The 19,624-nt window shown below is 44.4% G+C and overlaps 1 protein-coding gene across 3 annotated transcripts; it reads left to right on the forward strand.

Moving 5' to 3' along the window:
• Positions 1–9,195: 9,195 nt before the first annotated feature.
• alkbh8 (alkB homolog 8, tRNA methyltransferase) lies at positions 9,196–18,081 on the forward strand. 3 transcript variants are annotated; one of them, XM_045723258.1, is made up of 12 exons: positions 9,196–9,710; positions 9,945–10,176; positions 10,284–10,415; positions 11,298–11,393; positions 11,507–11,611; positions 11,892–11,962; positions 13,778–13,884; positions 14,898–15,058; positions 15,159–15,424; positions 16,674–16,823; positions 17,029–17,470; positions 17,513–18,081. In XM_045723258.1, the coding sequence occupies exons 1-12, from the start codon at positions 9,576–9,578 to the stop codon at positions 17,896–17,898; spliced, it is 2,283 nt and encodes a 760-aa protein (XP_045579214.1). In that variant the 5' UTR covers positions 9,196–9,575; the 3' UTR covers positions 17,899–18,081.
• The last annotated feature ends 1,543 nt before the right edge of the window (positions 18,082–19,624 follow it).

Genomic DNA, 19,624 nt, shown 5'->3' on the forward strand with positions numbered 1-19,624 from the left:
AGTTTGAATCCTGCGATAGAAAGTTGTTTTTGATGTAAAAAATGTAAGCCTATTGTCACGGCTGTCTGAAGGATCGGACCAAAATGCAGCGTGTTCGTAGTTCCACATATTTATTTATAGTGAAACTAAATGCAATACACAAAATACTTGAAACACAAAAAAAAAAAAAACCGTGGCGCAGAGAAGAAAACACACTATTCAAAAGATAAATCACCCACAAAAACAGATGGGACAAACATCAACTTAAATACGACCTCCAATTAGAGGTAACGAGGATCAGCTGCCTCCAATTTGAGATCAACCCAAAAACACCAACATAGAAATACAAAACTAGAAACTGTCACGCCCTGACCTACTCTACCATAGAAAATAACAACTTACTATGGTCAGGACATGACAGTACCCCCCCCCAACAACAAAACACAAAGGGAGGATAGGGTGGGCGACTAATGTCTATGGCGGCTCATATGCAGTACCCAGAACCTTCTTTTCTAGCGCCTCCGCCCATGGAGGCGGCTCGTGTTCGGGGAGTAACCCCCACTCCACCCACTGAGCCTCCGGGCTGGGGAGCGTTGCTGGAGGCTCCGGACTGGGGAGCGTTGCTGGAGGCTCCATACTGATGAGCGTCGCTGGAGGCTCCGGACTGAGGAGCGTCGCTGGAGGCTCTGGACTGAGGAGCGTCGCTGGAGGTGCCGGGCTGAGGAGCGTCGCTGGAGGTGCCGGGCTGAGGAGCATCGCTGGAGGCTCTGGACTGAGGAGCGTCGTTTGAGGCTCCGTACTTGTGAGTGTTGCTGGAAGCTCTGGACTGAGGAGTTCGCTGGAGGCTCCGGACTGGGGATGCGCACTGGAGGCCTGATGCGTGGGGCTGGCATAGGAGGCGCCAGACTAGTAACACACACCTCAGGGCGAGTGCGAGGAGGAGGCACAGGACGTACTGGGCGTTGGAGGTGCACTGGAGGTCTGGAGCTTAGGGCTGGCACACCCCATCCTGGCTGGATGGTTATTTGAGCCCAGCAAGGGCAGAGCGCTGGCACAGGACAAACTGGGCTGTGCTGGTGAACGGGGGGTACCGTGCGTAGAGCAGGCGTAGGATAACCTGGGCCGTAGAGACACACTGGAGACTAGATACGCTGAGCCGGCGCACTTCTTCCTGGCTGACGGCCAACTCTAGCACGACAAAGGTGAGGAGCTTGTACCGAGCGCACCGGGCTGTGAGTGAGCATGGGCGACACAGTGCGCATCACCGCATACCACGGTGCTTGTTCAGTCACTCGTTCCCCACGGTAAGCACGGGGAGTTGGCTCAGGTCTTAAAACCGCCTTCGCCAATCTACCTGTGTGCCCCCCCCCAAAAAAAAATTGGGGGGGCGCTGCCTCTCGGGCCTCCGTTGTTGCCTTGCCTGTTGATCTCGTCGCTGTACCTCCCTCGCTGCTTCCACCTGTTCCCATGGGAGGCGATCCCTTCCGGCCTGGATCTCCTCCCACGTCCAGGATCCTTTTCCATCCAGGATGTCCTCCCGTGTTCAGTCCATCGGCCCACGCTGCTTGGTGCTTTGGAGGTGGGTGATTCTGTCACGGCTGTCTGAAGGATCGGACCAAAATGCAGCGTGTTCGTAGTTCCACATATTTATTTATAGTGAAACTAAATGCAATACACAAAATACTTGAAACACAAAAAACAAAACAACAATCCGTGACACAGAGAGGAAAACACACTACTCAAAAGATACTCACAAAAACAGATGGGACAAACATCAACTTAAATATGACCTCCAATTAGAGGTAACGAGGATCAGCTGCCTCCAATTGGAGATCAACCCAAACAACACCAACCTAGAAATACAAAACTAGAAACTGAACATAGAAATACAAAAACAGACAAACACCCCCTGTCAAGGTTACGGACTCACCTCACACAATAACCAATGGCTTGGTTACGGATTCACCTCACACAATAACCAATGGCTGGGTTATAGATTCACCTCACACAATAACCAATGGCTTGGTTGTAGATTCACTTCACACAATAACCAATGGCTTGGTTACGAATTCACCTCACACAATAACCAATGGCTTGGTTACGAATTCACCTCACACAATAACCAATGGCTTGGTTACGAATTCACCTCACACAATAACCAATGGCTTGGTTACGAATTCACCTCACACAATAACCAATGGCTTGGTTACGAATTCACCTCACACAATGACCAATAGCTGGGTTATAGATTCACTTCACACAATAACCAATGGCTTGGTTAAGGATTCACCTCACACAATAACCAATGGCTTGGTTAAGGATTCACCTCACACAATAACCAATGGCTTGGTTACGAATTCACCTCACACAATAACCAATGGCTTGGTTACGAATTCACCTCACACAATAACCAATGGCTTGGTTATAGATTCACTTCACACAATAACCAATGGCTTGGTTATAGATTAATCTCACACAATAACCAATGGCTGGAGTATAGATTATATGACTCCCTGTAACCTTTTAGTGGGCCACATGGGCACTAAAATGAAATATTGCATTTTAAAAGCCTGTTATATTAAATTAAGCAGCCTTTAAAATAGACCACATTGGAATTCAATGAATCTGATTTTTAATATGAATAGACTTTCTGAAGATTATTAATTATTTAATGTTAGTGATTCCAATCCAGTCCCTCATTTTAACATCAACCCTGTTAAATAAACTGAACTCTCATTTTAATATGGTGAAATTATTCCTTAAAAAAAATATATCAAAAGACACATTGAACATCTGATAGTCAAATCTTAGTTTAAAAGCAGGTGAACTGGTTTTACTCTTTTTGGACATTTTCTGGTGTTTTGTGGTGGAAAACTGAGCAGGTCGTGTATAATATGTCAACCCTGTTACCCATAGATAAACAGGCTAGAGATGTATTAACAATTATTTTTAAATTGTGAAGCTTGTATTCAATTGTCTCTTCCTGTTGCACACAAGCTTCCATTCCCCCTGTCACAAGGGGGATTTCTGAACGATTTAAGATAAAGTTGTCAACCTTGTCACGGTCAACCCTGTCACGGTCAACCCTGACACGGTCAACCCTGACACGGTCAACCCTGACACGGTCAACCCGGCATTTAATAGGCACTTACTATAGCAATTATTTTTCATCAACCGCTGGAGATGGGAAAAAGTGTTTTTTATTAAGTTAAACATTTGCTCTTTAGTTCAAGTTCTATTGTGACATGCACAAGTACAGTGAAATGCATAACTTGCAAGCTCTTTATGACAGAATGTTAGAATTAGGTTAAATAAAACATTTAAAATTCATTACTCAAAAAGGCACTTAATTGGTGGAATGACCCAGTTGATAAGGTTGTTATGGATGTTTAGTAGTGCTGCGATTGAGAAACATTTGCACACTGACTTTGATAGTGACTTGTTATCATGTACGTTGTTGTGCTTTGGTGATTGGTGGTGTATTGGTGTGCCTTCTAAGTGTTACAGGACATTAGCTAATAATGAAAGAATATTAGTTTGTCACACACTGCCATGGAGTATTCCTTTCAGAAACAACAGTTGTTGTAATAACTGACAGGCTAACTTGTTACAGATCACAACAGCTAACCTCACAACTAGCCATATATTCGACAGCTGCTTAAGGAGAGTGTTGCTATCACAAATCTGCTGCTAAACCTGCCCTCTGGTCAATCCATAAATACACGCAACACGCCTGCATGCACACACTGCATGTACGCACGCACACACACACACACACACAGGGGTCACAGCAGGACCGCTGAGAGAGTTTTCCCTGAGCCACTCTCATTCCAGGATTCCATAGGCATTCCAAGAGGATTAATATAATCCAGGGGACTGTCTCTTACTGGAATTATGGAGCCCTTGCATCTGTGTCCAGCTGCCACCACAGACAGCACTGATGGAGTGTTCTGGGAAATATCAACATGGAGTGATGCTATTGGACCAGGTGGAAAACATACATAATTACACTAGCGTATGTACACATTCTTACTGATTGTGTACACTGTACTTTGACCATGTGTTGGTTCCCAGGTGACAAACCTGAATACACTACAGTTCCAGTCCTCAAATAAACCCAACAAAACCATGAGTACAGAATCCCCTTCTGCCTGCTGTGTGTGTGTGTGTGTGTGTTGGTTCTTCTATCCTTGTGGGGACCTAAAATCCCAAAACGTTCCCACAAGGATAGTAAAAAATAAATGAAAAAAATCTCACTATTGGGGATTTCCAACATCCCCACTAGGAAAAAGGTTATTTTAAGCTAAGGGTTTTAGGGTTAAAATTAGGGTTAGGATAAGGTGTTAGTGGTTAGAGTTACGGGTTAAGGTTAAATATAATTTATGGAAATTCATTTTAGGTCCCCACGTGTGTGTGTGTGCGCGTGCGTGCATGTGTGATAACAAAGCATTCACCTGTCCTCAGCCATCTCGCTAAATCTGACAGACATATCTATGCTGGCAAGGGGGAACCCTCTGTTATGGAAACAGTCTGGCCAACCAAACAACAGCTGGGTTATGTAACACTGCTTGTGTCCTACCAAATCAATCCAATTTAATTTGGGTTCAGAGCTTTTACAAATGTATCACAAACAACAGCATCCCAGACCTAATCCCTCGAAGAGTAAGTAGGGGCAACAGAAGCAATATCAAACCACACACACTAAACTCTAGTTTTAACCTAATATTGTTTACACTTATGCACACTGCACACCCATGACCCCTTCAGAATGCCTGGAATGGTGGTCAGGGGCCTGTTGACATCCCCATGTCTCATCATGGAATGGTGGTCAGGGGCCTGTTGACATCCCCATGTCTCATCATGGAATGGTGGTCAGGGGCCTGTTGACATCCCCATGTCTCATCATGGAATGGTGGTCAGGGGCCTGTTGACATCCCCATGTCTCATCATGGAATGGTGGTCAGGGGCCTGTTGACATCCCCATGTCTCATCATGGAATGGTGGTCAGGGGCCTGTTGACATCCCCATGTCTCATCATGGAATGGTGGTCAGGGGCCTGTTGACATCCCCATGTCTCATCATGGAATGGTGGTCAGGGGCCTGTTGACATCCCCATGTCTCATCATGGAATGGTGGTCAGGGGCCTGTTGACATCCCCATGTCTCATCATGGAATGGTGGTCGGGGCCTGTTGACATCCCCATGTCTCATCATGGAATGGTGGTCAGGGGCCTGTTGACATCCCCATGTCTCATCATGGAATGGTGGTCAGGGGCCTGTTGACATCCCCATGTCTCATCATGGAATGGTGGTCGGGGCCTGTTGACATCCCCATGTCTCATCATGGAATGGTGGTCAGGGGCCTGTTGACATCCCCATGTCTCATCATGGAATGGTGGTCAGGGGCCTGTTGACATCCCCATGTCTCATCATGGAATGGTGGTCGGGGCCTGTTGACATCCCCATGTCTCATCAATTTGAGGGTTATCCTGTTTTCTCTATTTTGGACTCCTCTTAGAGCCATATGCAGCTGTCAGCGATGCAGAGCCAAGTGGACCTCATACACACACACTGACACACATACAAACTAATTGGGGTAGAATGCAAACAGTGAATCTGTGAAAGAGAGACAATGTAGGCCTCACTCACCTCTTCAGAGTCAATCTATGACCAGTCTCCTGTGCTATTGTTATATTTGGAGACCAGATGAAGTCTCATGTTACTTTAAATCCAATAGTCAGTCCAGTGATGATACTGGACAGTGGAAGATCCTTCCATTTCCTCTTCCCCATATTAACGGAACATTCCAGCTAGCACATAACGTTTTGAGAACAATATGTTTATTACAATGATTTGTATAAACCCTGGATGACTGACGGGGGTGCTGTATTGAAGCACCGCACAGCCATCTTGGTACTCCTCAAGTGTAACATTTTGGGGGGGGGAGCTATAGAAATGCATGTATTAATGGCTATAGTTATTCTGCATGCAACCTTCACTCAACTTTCTGGTGCAGGATAGTTGCTTGGCTTTGGAACATTCTCAGAACATTTAAGAAAAAAAAATATATATAATTACTTTAACAGAAGGTATCCTACAAGTTCAAACAAGGTTACATTTAATTTAATTTTGTTCTAGGAATGTTTTCCAACTGGTTTGACATTGGGAATGTTCTCAAATAGTTCAGAGAAAGTTAAGAAACAACGTTCTTCTGTGGGAATTTCAGTACCTCAGCATAACGTTTCCTACAAGTTTCCAAACGGTTCTATTTAAAGTCATGTTCTCTAATTACTCCGAGAACGTTAAGAAAACATTTTATAAAAAGCCACAAGAAAACTTTAGTTCTCTCTCTCTAGCCTCTGTCTTGCTAAGTGAGTCCATGTGTGTTGGGCGTGCCTACTAATTGGCCACACCTGATATTAATGATTGCTTGTTTTATTTGAAATGAGGTCTGTTTGAATAGACTAAAATGAACAGCTTTGCATGCATAAAAATTATAGCAGGCTCTCTCTATCCTGGTGGCACAGTGGACTAATTCCATAGATAGAGAACCAAAGGTTATAAGTTCAAATCTCACTGATGCCATGTCACAGTAAAAAATACATGTGTTTGCCTGATTAATGCCTAAGGAAATTAATTTCCATGTGTCCTATTGGTGTTCAAAAAAGATAGCAATGTTAAAGGTCTTGACATTCAGTTAAAGTTTTAATCAAGAAGTTATACAAAAAAATCCAAATAACTTATAATTTCCGTTCTCAGAACATTAATAAAATATCCCAGGAAACTTTCAGGGACCATAGTAAAACGTTATCAGAACCTCCCTGCAACCTAAAAGTTAATGTTCCCAGAACAGGCGAAATTTCCACTTCCTTTCTCAGGTCTTAGGGCTAGGCGTCCCGTCAGCGGGACACATGTCGACAACATCCGGTGAAATTGGAGGGTGCGCAATTCAAATAAATAATTGTAACATTAAACATTTATGAACATACAAGTATCATATCGGTTAAAAGCTTAAACTCCTGTAAATCTAACTGCATTGTCAGATTTACAATAGGCTTTACAGCAAAAGCATACCATGCGATTGTTTGAGGACGGCGCCCACATCAACATATTTCTCAAGCAGCACAGGCTTCATAAAAATCACAAATAGCCATTAAATAATCACTTACTTTTTGAAAATCTTCCTCTGTTTGCAATCCCAAGGGTCCCAGCAACAACAAGCATGGTCGTTTTGTTAGATAAACTCGTTCTTTATTTTGCAAAAAGTCTGTTTAGTTGGCGCCAGCGATTTCAGTAATCCACTCGTTCAACATGCAGACAAAGGAATCCAAAAAGCTACCGCTAAACTTTCTTAAAGCAAGTCAAACTACATTTCTATTTAATCCTCAGGTACCCTAAAATGTAAATAAACTATAATATTTCATACGGAAAGAAGTATGTTATAGAAAAGTAAAATTAGCAAGTGCGCGTCCTCTTCACCGCACACCCACAGACTGATTTCCAACTGTGACTCCCTGTACCAAAACTCAAAATTCTTCCTCGTTTTGGAAGAAACAAGCCTGAAACCTTGAACAAAGACTGTTGACATCTAGTGGAAGACATAGGAATTGCAATCTGGGAGCTGGAATTGCATAGGTCCCATAGCTTTCCATTGAAAGAGCATGGGATCTCAAAAAATAACAATTCTGGTTGGTTTTTCTTTGGATCTTTTCCTACAAATTTCAAAGTGTTTTCTATCCAATGGTACCAATTATATGCATATCCTGGCTTCTGGGCTTGAGTAACAGGCAGGTTACTTTGGGCACGTCAGTCAGGCGGAAATTCTGAAAAAAGGACCCTAGCCCTTAAACGTTCATTTTTACCGGTCAGGAAACTTATGGCTTCGTTCCCAGGACCAATGGGAAAAACATACATTCCCACAACTTCCAAGGAAGCAAATGTGCTAGCTGGGATCCTACCCGTGTACGAAAGTGAAGGGGTTAAACCTAAGGCCTCATACCTTTTAAAGGATTAATAAATTGTGTTATGATCAACTGTAAGGTATCCTCTTTAGGAGACCTCTGTGTGTGTGATAACGCCTGTTTTGAGTGTTGTGCCCTTCAGACACAATCAGAAGGCGGAAAACGCCTACGCTCAGACTCCTCCTGGATTCTGAGAATACGACTGGTTTTCTGAGAACACAAGGCTGCCGCAGGCCTGATGAAAACAGCCACCTGTCAGAAGATGCTTGGACTCGTTCACCTTGTTATGGCCCTATACTTGTGATGAAAGGTCAAGTTTCGGTCAAACCCACTTCTGAGCTTTTAATTGCTTTTAATTGCTGACAAGATGGTTGCTGCTGTCAGGGGGAAGTTAGATTTATTCAAATGTTGTTGCCAGGGAAGTCACGCAAGGAGGACTGCGGAGGCTATATGAGTTACAGGATATCTTAGACATTTTGCAGAACCTGGGGAGAGCTATCATATACCGTACTCTGTACCAACTTCTGCCTACAATTGTATTACTAAAGGAGAATTGTAATACTTAAACAAAGAGTCTGTGTTTCCTTTCTACTACTAATATATACGTTTGAGAATTATATAGAACTGATTATCTGTTGAAGAAATTGACCAACAAAAGGATCTCAAAACCATAATGTATCATGGGGAAATTGAGACTGACTGACCAACAAATAATAATGAGTAAGTTATTTAAGACGCAAGGATCGTTGAAGATCAGTCAATCGGCAGTCACCTGCAAACCCAACATTAAGACTTAGGTAAGACTGATTCACCGTGCCCAATTCACTATCCTTCACAAATCAAACACATGCAAGTAGCTGTAGTCCGATTTGAGTCACTAGACCTGGTACCAATAATAACTTGAATGTAAATTCATCAATTTAAATTAAACAAATAAATAATGGGAATAATGTGAAGGGCACACTGCCGTTACCATGCTCTTCGAGGTGAATGACTTGAGGAGCAAACTGAAGAAGAGAAAATTCAGCAACTCTTTGAGGGCAGTGGAAGTTTATAAAAGTAATGCCAAAGCGTTTCAGCCCTTTTCCAGTTTTACGGATTAGAAAAAGGAAGGAGGCCTTTATATTTCAAAATCGTCTCCTATGGGTTCAGGGACCAATCACAATGGGAATACAAAACAAAACCAATGGTGACGTCATCAACTGGACAGTTGGGCATCATATTCCTATGATTGGTTCCCTTGCTCAGGCGTTGCATGCATCAACCAATGATTGTGTGCAATGTCATCAACTGTGCAGTCTAGCAACAGATTATAGCCTGGTTGACAGGCGACCCACATGACTATACACAATTCAAGAATTTAGAGTGAGGCTGGTGTTAGCAGGACTAGCACCAGATCGCTATAGCATATGATGTGATTACCTGATCCGCAAAATACCTATCCAGGGGTTGTAAGATCTGGCATGCATTCGCAAAGTCTGATTAGGGGAACACGACTGTATGAGACGCATTCCTCTGCCTCGGTTTTGCTGAGGCATTCCAGATATTACAACAACGCCTGGATAGGTATTTTACGTAATTCCGGAAACATTTCTCAGGTCTGTGTAACAGTGGGGACGTATTTAGTAGTTACACCATGGAGCCCTGCTCTGAAAACGTGAAAGCTGTCAGGAGAAGTAAAGAGGAGAAGAAACTTATCCGAAAGCAAATCAAAGCCAGTCATATTTTACTGAAACATGAGGGTATAAGCACAGTATCACAGCCCACCAAGGTAATAACTGCAGTCTTTGTTTTGCGGGAGAGTAAGCTAGTTTACGTGTTAGCTACTGTAGCTAGCACCTGTAGCTAGCTTCTAGACAGCAAGAACACATCTGTACGTTTTATAAAGTAGACTGAACACGAATACAATAGCTATATACTGTGCAATGTGACTAGGTAGCAATCTGAGAAAAGAACACCGACACGGTCTAGGACTGTAATGCTAGCTACATTGATGTTTCTCTAGAGCCTGGTGGTGGCTAACGGTGGCCTAGGTAACGGTGTGAGCCGTGAGCAGCTCCAGGACGTGCTGGGAGAGGTCGGCGAGGTGGAAACCCTGGTTATGCCCCCACACAAACCCTACGCCCTAGTGACCTACAGGTCAGAGGTCAGCGCCCAGAGAGGACACGCCCTCAACGGACGACAGCTGCAGTGTGGGGACCAGATTGTCACTCTGTACCTGAGCTATGTCAACACAGGTAAATAGATGTGTGTGGGGGTCACCGTATTGAGAATTTTTTTTTAAATAATGGGGTGTGTGTTATGCTCCCTGTAGTAACTTGTGTTTGTGTCTGTCTCCTTGCAGTGGACAGTGAGTTGTGGGGGTGTGTGGACTTCCCCCCAGGGTTGGTGCTGGTTGAGGAGTTTGTGTCTCCAGAGGAAGAGGCTCTCCTGCTGGATGCTATAGACTGGACGTCCCACGATGAGAATGTCACTGGTGAGCAGTCGGATTTAAACCACTCCTTCACAGACACATCGCATGGGCTCTGTTCAGATGTTTTAAAGATGTTATTCCTTCTGATCAATCAGTCAACCAATCAACTAGTGACGGAATGTGTGTAGACAACACACGCACATTTATATAGAACGATCCTAAACGTCCCTTATCTGTCACTAATGTTGAAAAATATTATATTTAAACTTACTCTGCCATTTGTCTGTGATGTTGGTCCCACAGCTGGTTGAAATTTGAGACAAAATATCAACAGGAAAGTATTCAACCAACTTCAAAACAACGGTCTATGTGTGTGGCAGTTAAAAAAGATGTTTCCTCATGACTGAAGACACAAGTACACGGATGCGAACCATGCATACTAACCAAAGTCATCCGGGTGTTTACATGGTTTTGTGCCTGTGCCAGGGAATAGAAATGTAAACTTCAGTACTGGTGCTCTAAAAAGTCAGGCAAACAATACTTTCCTGTAGATATTTTGACCAACACCACGGACAATCAGCAGAGTAAGTTCAAATGTCATTTTATTCAACATTCCGGGTTGTATAGGACCTGAGAGGACCATTTCCAGAATCAAACACTGTCACACAGCAGGTAGCCTAGCAGTTTAGAGTGTTGGGCCTGTAACCAAAAGGTTGCTGGTTTGAGTCGACTAGGTGAAAAATCTGTCGACGTGCCCTTGAGCAAGGCACTTAACCCTAATTGATCATATAAGTCTCTTTGGATAAGCTCATTGCTAAACGACAACAAAAAAAACAGACGGTATGTTACATATTCACCATGTAGGTCCCCAAACAACCAATCAACCAACTGTCAGTGCCTGTGCAGGTTTCAGTCACTGGCTAATAATTGTTGTTTGTCTTCCAGTGCAGAAAGTCCTGAAGCACAGGAGAGTGAAGCATTTTGGTTACGAGTTTCGCTATGACAACAACAACGTGGACAAAGACAAACCGTTACCTGGAGGTGTGTGTGTCTTGTCAGTCCCTATGACCATCATAATATTGTATGGTGTTTGTGTATGGAATATACTCAGTGGTTCCCTTGCTATAAATTGATGTTTGTGGTCTTGTTCCCAGGTCTTCCCCAGGTGTGTGTCCCTGTGCTGGAGAGGTGTGTGAGGGACAGACACACAGAAGTCATGCCAGACCAGCTGACTGTGAACCAGTACCAGTCTGGACAAGGTGAGTGTAATCTCATCCAGCAGCTGTAGTACCCTCCTTGACCACACAGGGGCAGCGTGCTCTGCAGTCAGAAGGCAGAGGACAATGAAGGTAGAATCAATGCTGCTGTAGAATCAGACTGTAAAGTGTGTGGAACTGGAAATGAACACAATCCTTATGTCAGTTATTCAGAGGTAATTTATAGACCTTTCTACTGGTTGATGTTTGGATAAGTCATGTTAATAGTGCTGGTGTTTAAAGGCATACCATTGAGCTTATGGTTTATTTGTGTTGCTGTTAGGTATTCCTCCTCATGTGGACACTCACTCTGCCTTTGAAGACCTCATCCTCTCCCTAAGCCTGGGTGCTAAGGTACATCTTCAATCTGTTTTAATTTCCTCACAGAACATTAAGTCTGTACTATGTTCCCCATCCTCTCTCTTCCCCCACCCTTTTCTCTCTCTGTCTCTCTCTCAATGCGCTGAAAAAGCTTTTCAGAGTTTTTGTGAGCGTGTTACTGTAGCAGTCTAATTAAAGGATTGAGGATGGGGAAGTGTGAGTTTGCACATGTGTGTGTAAAGGTTTTGCAGTCTAATGGAGGGTTAGTTATGTTTAAGGCCTTTCTTTGCTGGAGAGGCCCTCACAATGCTGCTTAGTATCCCGCAAGACACACACACACACACACACACACACACACACACACACACACACACACACACACACACACACACACAAACAAACTACAGTGGAGAGTTCCGTCTCATAGACTGAGTTGATGATGCGTGTCTTTGAAGACTGCTTCTTTTTGGTAATGGTGAATTAATGAAAGAAATGCAAAGACAGATGTAGGAAAGAGAAAGAGGTTCCATATGTCTGTGTGAAGTTGTTCCCTGTCACAGCTACAAGGCAGACACTGTCAGTAAATGATTGACAGGAGGGGCAGCTTTTCCTGCGACAGGCTGACAGGGAGGCTGCTTTAGATACCACAGGGTTAGAGGATGCGACGCTTCATCTTTTTGGGCCGGCAGGTAGCCTAGTGGTTAGAGTGTTGGGCCAGTAACCGAAAGGTTGCTAGATCGAATCCCCGAGCTGACAAGAACCTGTCGTTCTGCCCCTGAACAAGGCAGTTAACCCACTGTTCCTAGGCCGTCATTGTAAATAAGACTGTGTTCTTAACTGACCTGCCTAGTTAAATAAAGGTTAAATAAATGTTAAAAAATTGTTCCTCTGTGCCTGCAGTGGTGCCATTAGCAACAGCCTCTCTTACGACACAAGATCAATCACAGATAGACAGAGTACCATGCTGGTGTCTGACAGAATGATAAGGAACTTCTCCATGTGAAAGGAAGTTTTATACCCAGACTGATAGGAGAGAAGTGAACTGCCCTGAAGTTATAAGGAAGTTGACAGCCTTGACTGATAGTTCATCTTGTATAATATTAAACATGTCCTTGTCTCTGAAGCTGTGAAGTAGGCAGTGTTGAGTGAGCGTTTGATACTGTAATATGTATTTGTGATGAGGTGTCTTGAGGGATGTCTAAGTTTTGTAAGTTGTAATGTACTAGTTGGCAGTTTTGAGTGGTTGGCAATGTCTTTGTTCAGTAGAAATGAATATGGATAAGAGATAAAAGTAACAAGTAATTAAAGAGGAGCAGTAAAAAAGAACAATATATACAGGGGGTGCCGGTACAGAGGTAGTATGTACATGTAGGTATGTGTTAATATTTCTGACGTTGTAGTGCAGTAGGTTATCTGGACTGACAGGTTAGGCTTACTTGAGGATATCTTTGTTTCCTCTGCAGTAATCATTTTACAGGAAGTTGTCAGGCAAATGTAATGAATCAGTAAACATCGCGTGTGTCTGTGTGTGTGAATAATTGCTGGGGGTTGTAGCATAGAGAAGCTGTCTGGTTCTGGATTGATTTGGTCACAGCTGAGCGGTTCTGTTGATGGGGTGATACTCCCCAGAGGATCTGAGAGGAGGAAGAGAGCCCAGATCGTGTGTGTGTATGAGCATGTAGATATCAGTAAGGCCTGTGATTTCATGGTGTAGAAAGTTGTGATCTGTTCCTGCTTTGTAACACACCGGTTCAGCAGTGTCTGAGATTCCATTATATCCTGTCACTCTCCTCTCTCTCTCTCGCCATCTCGCTGTCTCCCTCTCGCTCCATTTCTCTCTCATTGCAGACGGTGATGGATTTTCGTCATCCTGAAGGCCGCTCGGTTGCCGTAGTGTTGCCAGAGCGCAGTCTCCTGGTGATGAAGGGCGAGAGCAGATACCTATGGACCCATGGGTAAGAGAGAGATGGGGAGGGAGAGAGCAGATACCTATGGACCCACTGGTAAGAGAGAGATGGAGAGAGAGAGAGAGCAGATACCTATGGACCCATGGGTAAGAGAGAGATGGGGAGAGAGAGAGCAGATACCTATGGACCCACGGGTAAGAGAGAGATGGGGAGGGAGAGAGCAGATACCTATGGACCCATGGGTAAGAGAGAGATGGGGAGAGAGAGAGCAGATACCTATGGACCCATGGGTAAGAGAGAGATGGGGAGGGAGAGAGCAGATACCTATGGACCCATGGGTAAGAGAGAGATGGGGAGAGAGAGAGCAGATACCTATGGACCCATGGGTAAGAGAGAGATGGGGAGAGAGAGAGCAGATACCTATGGACCCATGGGTAAGAGAGAGATGGGGAGGGAGAGAGCAGATACCTATGGACCCATGGGTAAGAGAGAGATGGGGAGAGAGAGAGCAGATACCTATGGACCCATGGGTAAGAGAGAGATGGGGAGAGAGAGAGCAGATACCTATGGACCCATGGGTAAGAGAGAGATGGGGAGGGAGAGAGCAGATACCTATGGACCCATGGGTAAGAGAGAGATGGAGAGAGAGCGAGAGCAGATACCTATGGACCCATGGGTAAGAGAGAGATGGGGAGGGAGAGAGCAGATACCTATGGACCCACTGGTAAGAGAGAGATGGGGAGAGAGAGCAGATACCTATGGACCCATGGGTAAGAGAGAGATGGGGAGGGAGAGTGGGGGTAAAGGAAGAGGGTGAGACTAGTGGGTGTAGGGACAGTTCAACCAAATTACAAAATAACATTGGTTTCCTTACACTGTTAACAGTCTAGGGACAGGTATGACAGCAATCCATGCTTTAGGTTCAAAACATCCAAAAGTATCAACAATATATTATGAAGCTTAACAGTCATTGATTGACATTAGTAAAACGAACTATGAATTTTCACAAATGCTAAATTGTACTCATTTCTATTTAAATGAGTGTTTTCTGTGGTTTCCAGGATAACCCCCAGGAAGTTTGATGTGGTGCCAGCCTGTGACCCAAAATCCCCTGCTGCAGTGACCTCTGACCTCAGTAACCATAGTAACCTCACCCTAAGTAGGAGGGGCACCAGGACCTCTCTCACCTTCCGTAAGGTGCGCCGCACACCATGTGACTGTGGTGAGCTCTTTTGTTTGTTAAAAGCAGATGGGATTGATGTGTCTCTGTGTGTACCTTTACCTGTGCTGACCCATTTGTCCCGGGTCTCTCTTCTGTGCAGGTTACCCCTCGGCCTGTGACAGCCAGCAGCCTACTGCCCCTCCCTCGCCCCCCTCCCTCCCTCGCAGCCAGACTGACGCATGCCGTCTGGAGGCGGAGTTTGTGCACCGCGTGTACGAGGAGATCGCTTGTCACTTCAGCAGCACTCGACACTCCCCCTGGCCACGCGTGTGTCACTTCCTGTCTTCCCTAGAACCAGGAAGCATTCTTGCTGATGTGGGCTGTGGGAACGGAAAGTACCTGGGCGTCAACCCTGAAGTGATTGCGGTAAGGGGAGTCTGAGGGTGATTTATAAATACTAGCATCTTTTAACAATATCTATGGAAGAGAGTGTCCTGTTTATTGACCCTACTGTTCTGTTCTCGCTCTTCCATTAGCCTGTTTTTTACACGTCTCAGCTTTGTGAAGCCTGATGAAGAAAGTAGACAGTTATAAACGCTGCGCTATTTTTGTAAACATTTATTATTTGGATAAAAACATGACTTTTTCCTCTATCTTGGTACTCAGACAATGCTTTAGATATACCATATAAGCGTTCAAAGACTCCAAAACAGTCTCTACACGATGTTCCCAGCATAGCGAAGCCTTGTGAATGCTACTCTACTTTTGTGAAAATGGATTAGGATACCTGCAGAGACTCTACTCCCCCCTCAGCCATTCTAATAGTGATAACTTCACTACTTTGAATTGAATGCAAATGTTGACCTTTGTGTGTCTGTCTGTGTGTATGAGCAAGAGTGAGTGTGTATTTCGTGGTGTGTGTGCGCGCACGATAAAACAGAATATTTGAAATTCTCCTCCAGCCTTCCCCCAGTCCCTTCCTTATAGGCTAGAGCAAATGACTCATGAAGCTTAATTACATTTCTCCCCTGAACAAGAGTTTTATTCAAAAGATTATTACTGCTATCAATTTCCCTCACTCTCTCCTCTCCTACTCTGCTGTGAGTTGTTGTGGATGGCTAGTCTGGCTATAATTTGTCCACTGCTGGTTTTCATTATGCGGTATAAGTTGGGTGACTTTGATGAGGATGTGAAAGTCTTAATGATTCTCTCGATAAGGCAGGCCAGTAATGGGGTTGGCTGGGGTCATATAGGAGGTTTATAATCCGTAGTTGTGTTCATTCCTCTCACTATTTAATCAGAAAACTGTGGAAAAGGAGTAATTACTAATCAGGAAGTTTAGATTAAAATGCAAGTGTTGCGTGTGTTATTTTTTTATTTTATTTAACCGTTATTTAACTAGGCAAGTCAGTTAAGAACAAATTCTTATTTACAATGACGGCCTACGAACAGTGGATTAACTGCCTTGTTCAGGGGCAGAACGACAGATTTTTACCTTGTCAGCTCGGGGATTCGATCTAGCAACCTTTCGGTTAATGGCCCAATGCTCTAACCACTAGGCTACCTTCTGCGACATATGGGCTAATACAGTTGTGTGTGCTTGTATCTCTTATTTGTAGGTGGGCTGGGTGGATTAATAAAGTTGTGTGTGTTTGTATCTCCTTCCTGTGTGTAGGTGGGCTGTGACCGTAGCAGTGCTCTGGTCCAGATCTGCTCTGAAAGAGGCTTCCAGGCCTTTGTGTCAGATGCCCTCAATGTACCTCTACGCAGTGACACCTGTGATGCCTGCATCTCTATTGCAGTCATACACCACCTCTCCACACAGGTCACACACACACCGACAGATGCTTTCCTTTTAGTGATTTAATTCAACTTGATTTAATGATTTCTGTATTTCACATTGAGATTCTTTCATTATCAAGCTGTCAGTGGTCATGAACTAAAACATATCTTATTTCATGTTTAATCAAGTGTAGTTTGAGTTATTTATGTGTGTGTGTGTGTGTGTGTGTGTGTGTGTGTGTGTGTAGAAGCGGAGGCAGGCTGTGGTTGAGGAACTTGTTCGACTACTGAGGCCTGGAGGACGGGCTCTGATCTATGTGTGGGCTGTGGAACAGGAATATAACAAGCAGAAGTCCAAATATCTCAAAGAGACCAGACAACAGGGTCCTACAGGCGACTCCACGGACCACAGCAACCAGGAGTCAAAGAGTCTTACTGGCAATGCCACAGACGCCCACAACCCGGCACAGGATCTTTCAGGCAATGCCACAGACGCCCACAACACAGCACAGGATCTTTCAGGCATAGCCACAGACGCCCACAACACAGCACAGGATCTTTCAGGCATAGCCACAGACGCCCACAACACAGCACAGGATCTTTCAGGCATAGCCACAGACGCCCACAACACAGCACAGGAACTTTCAGGCATAGCCACAGACGCCCACAACACAGCACAGGAACTTTCAGGCATAGCCACAGACGCCCACAACACAGCACAGGAACTTTCAGGCATAGCCACAGACGGCACCAAGGTCCACCGTGAGACAGAGAGTCCAGCAAAACTGAGCGTTCACACCAACCGCACTGCCTTCAACTCCCAGGACCTTCTGGTGCCCTGGCACTTCAAGGGTGGAGGGAGAGGAGGGTGTAACCAGGGGAGCGGAGGGGATGAACAGGGGGAACAAGGCTCCAAAAATACTTTAGACCTCCACACTGAAGCCCAGGCCCCTGTCCCCAATACTGCTCCCAGCCAAGTGTTTCACCGCTACTACCATGTGTTCCAGAAGGGGGAGCTAGAGGAGCTGTGTGTCAGGGTTAGAGGGGTGACCATTCAGAGAAGCTACCACGACCAGGGGAACTGGTGTGTCATACTGGAGAAAACTGGAGACAGATAAACAAACACTTTCAACGTTTTTGTAAATGTGCTCCTGAACTGATAAACATTGAATTCGGAAATAAATTAGCTTTTCGCCTCATCAGATAAAGATGAGACAATTATACGAACCAATTAACCGTTTTATTATCTCTGATTTATTGTAAATAATAAAGATTGAAAAACAAAATGTCCTTCAAATTAATGAGGAAAGTGCCTGCTTGATTTTCTTCACTCCAACTTCATGTAATTAGTTTTAAGCCCCAGGGTGTTGAATGGTAACCTTGAAAGATTTGTGTCGTAACATCTGAATAGTTCACTTTAAAATCTACGTTTTCATACCTCCGTTAGATTCAAGACCACTTTGGTGGCCTGGAAACTTTAGTTTTGGGGTAAACTATTCCTTTAAGTCCCCTTCATTGCCAAGCTGAGTCACTGTAAGGTCTGGTATATTTACTACAGTGTGTTGGTCTGCTGCTGCCAACATTGCTTCCCAATGCCAGACTAATTCATCTCAGTGAGGGGGTACCAGACAATCACAGAGAGGGGCCCAAAATGTCCAGCTCGTAAACTGACTGCTCCTCTCTCTTTCTGTCAGTCTCTCTGTCTCTCTCCATTCTGCTGTAAACTGGAATCATTGTGGTCACTACACTGCCTCTATCATTTTTCTCCCTCTTTGTCACCTCCCTTTCCCATCCTCTGTCTTGCTGCTTCTCTCCCCCACACCCCTCTATCCCTCCCTATCTGCTGTATAGCAGCCGGTGTATCAGTATTCAGGACTACGCGCTATAAGGGAGTCTGGCTCTGTAGACCACACCTGAAATGCACACACTCACACACACAAATGTTAAGGAGATAAGGTCCAACAGAGGAGTTAAACAGCTAAATGGATCACTGGGTAATGGTCTCTTGTTTGTGGCAGTGACGGTATCTCAAAGCAGCCGTGTGATAATTCAGAAATGGCTCCCGGTAAATTATCTCCGCTGTCTGAGTCCACCGGGACTGAACTGCCAGTTATGTAGTTAAAAGGAGGAGGCTGGAGTCTACCGTGCCTGGTGTTTTATCTGGCTATCGATTGTTGTGCTGCTGTTGTCTGGCTGCAGATAGACACTTGACATTTTCTGAAAATTAAAGGTGGCTAGATGTCTGCCTGTGCCCAGTGTATTGATCAGATGGATAGAAGGTCTAATGCATTTTAAATCTATTTACTGAGGAGGTAACATGAAGACAGCATCATTGCAAAACATTCCTATTCATTATAGGCCATTTTGCATTCTCTGTTATGGTCAACATCCTGGCCTTGACATAAGCACGCCTATCTCTTATCCTTCAGCCTACTCAGCAGAACACACGGGCTACCACAGAACTACACTGAACAAAAATATAAATTCAACATGTTGGTTTCATGAGCTGAAATAAAAGATCCCAGAAATGTTCCATGTGCACAAAAATCATATTTCTGTAATATTTTGTGCACAAATTTGACTACATTCCTGTTAGTGAGCATTTATTTCTCTTTTGCCAAGATAATCCATCCACCTGACTGGTGTGGCATATCAAGAAGCTGATTAAACAGCATGATCATTACACAGGTGCACCTTGTGTTGGGGACAATAACAGGCCACTCTAAAATGTGCAGTTTTGTCACACAACACAATGCCAGAGAAGTTTTGATGGACTGTGCAATTAGCATGCTGACTGCAGGAATGTCCACCAGAGCTGTTGCCAGATAATTTAATGTTAATTTC

Source organism: Salmo salar, chromosome ssa09, assembly GCF_905237065.1.
Source record: "Salmo salar chromosome ssa09, Ssal_v3.1, whole genome shotgun sequence".
NCBI classification, from domain to species: Eukaryota; Metazoa; Chordata; class Actinopteri; order Salmoniformes; family Salmonidae; genus Salmo; species Salmo salar.

Excerpts from the sequence above, each read along its gene's own strand:
- alkbh8 (XM_014215171.2), top strand. The coding sequence starts at position 9,576 with ATGGAGCCCTGCTCTGAAAACGTGAAAGCTGTCAGGAGAAGTAAAGAG. Across the intron at positions 10,416-11,297 it reads CCACGATGAGAATGTCACTG|TGCAGAAAGTCCTGAAGCAC; the intron begins GTGAGCAGTCGG and ends TTTGTCTTCCAG. Across the intron at positions 15,059-15,158 it reads CCGCACACCATGTGACTGTG|GTTACCCCTCGGCCTGTGAC; the intron begins GTGAGCTCTTTT and ends TCTTCTGTGCAG.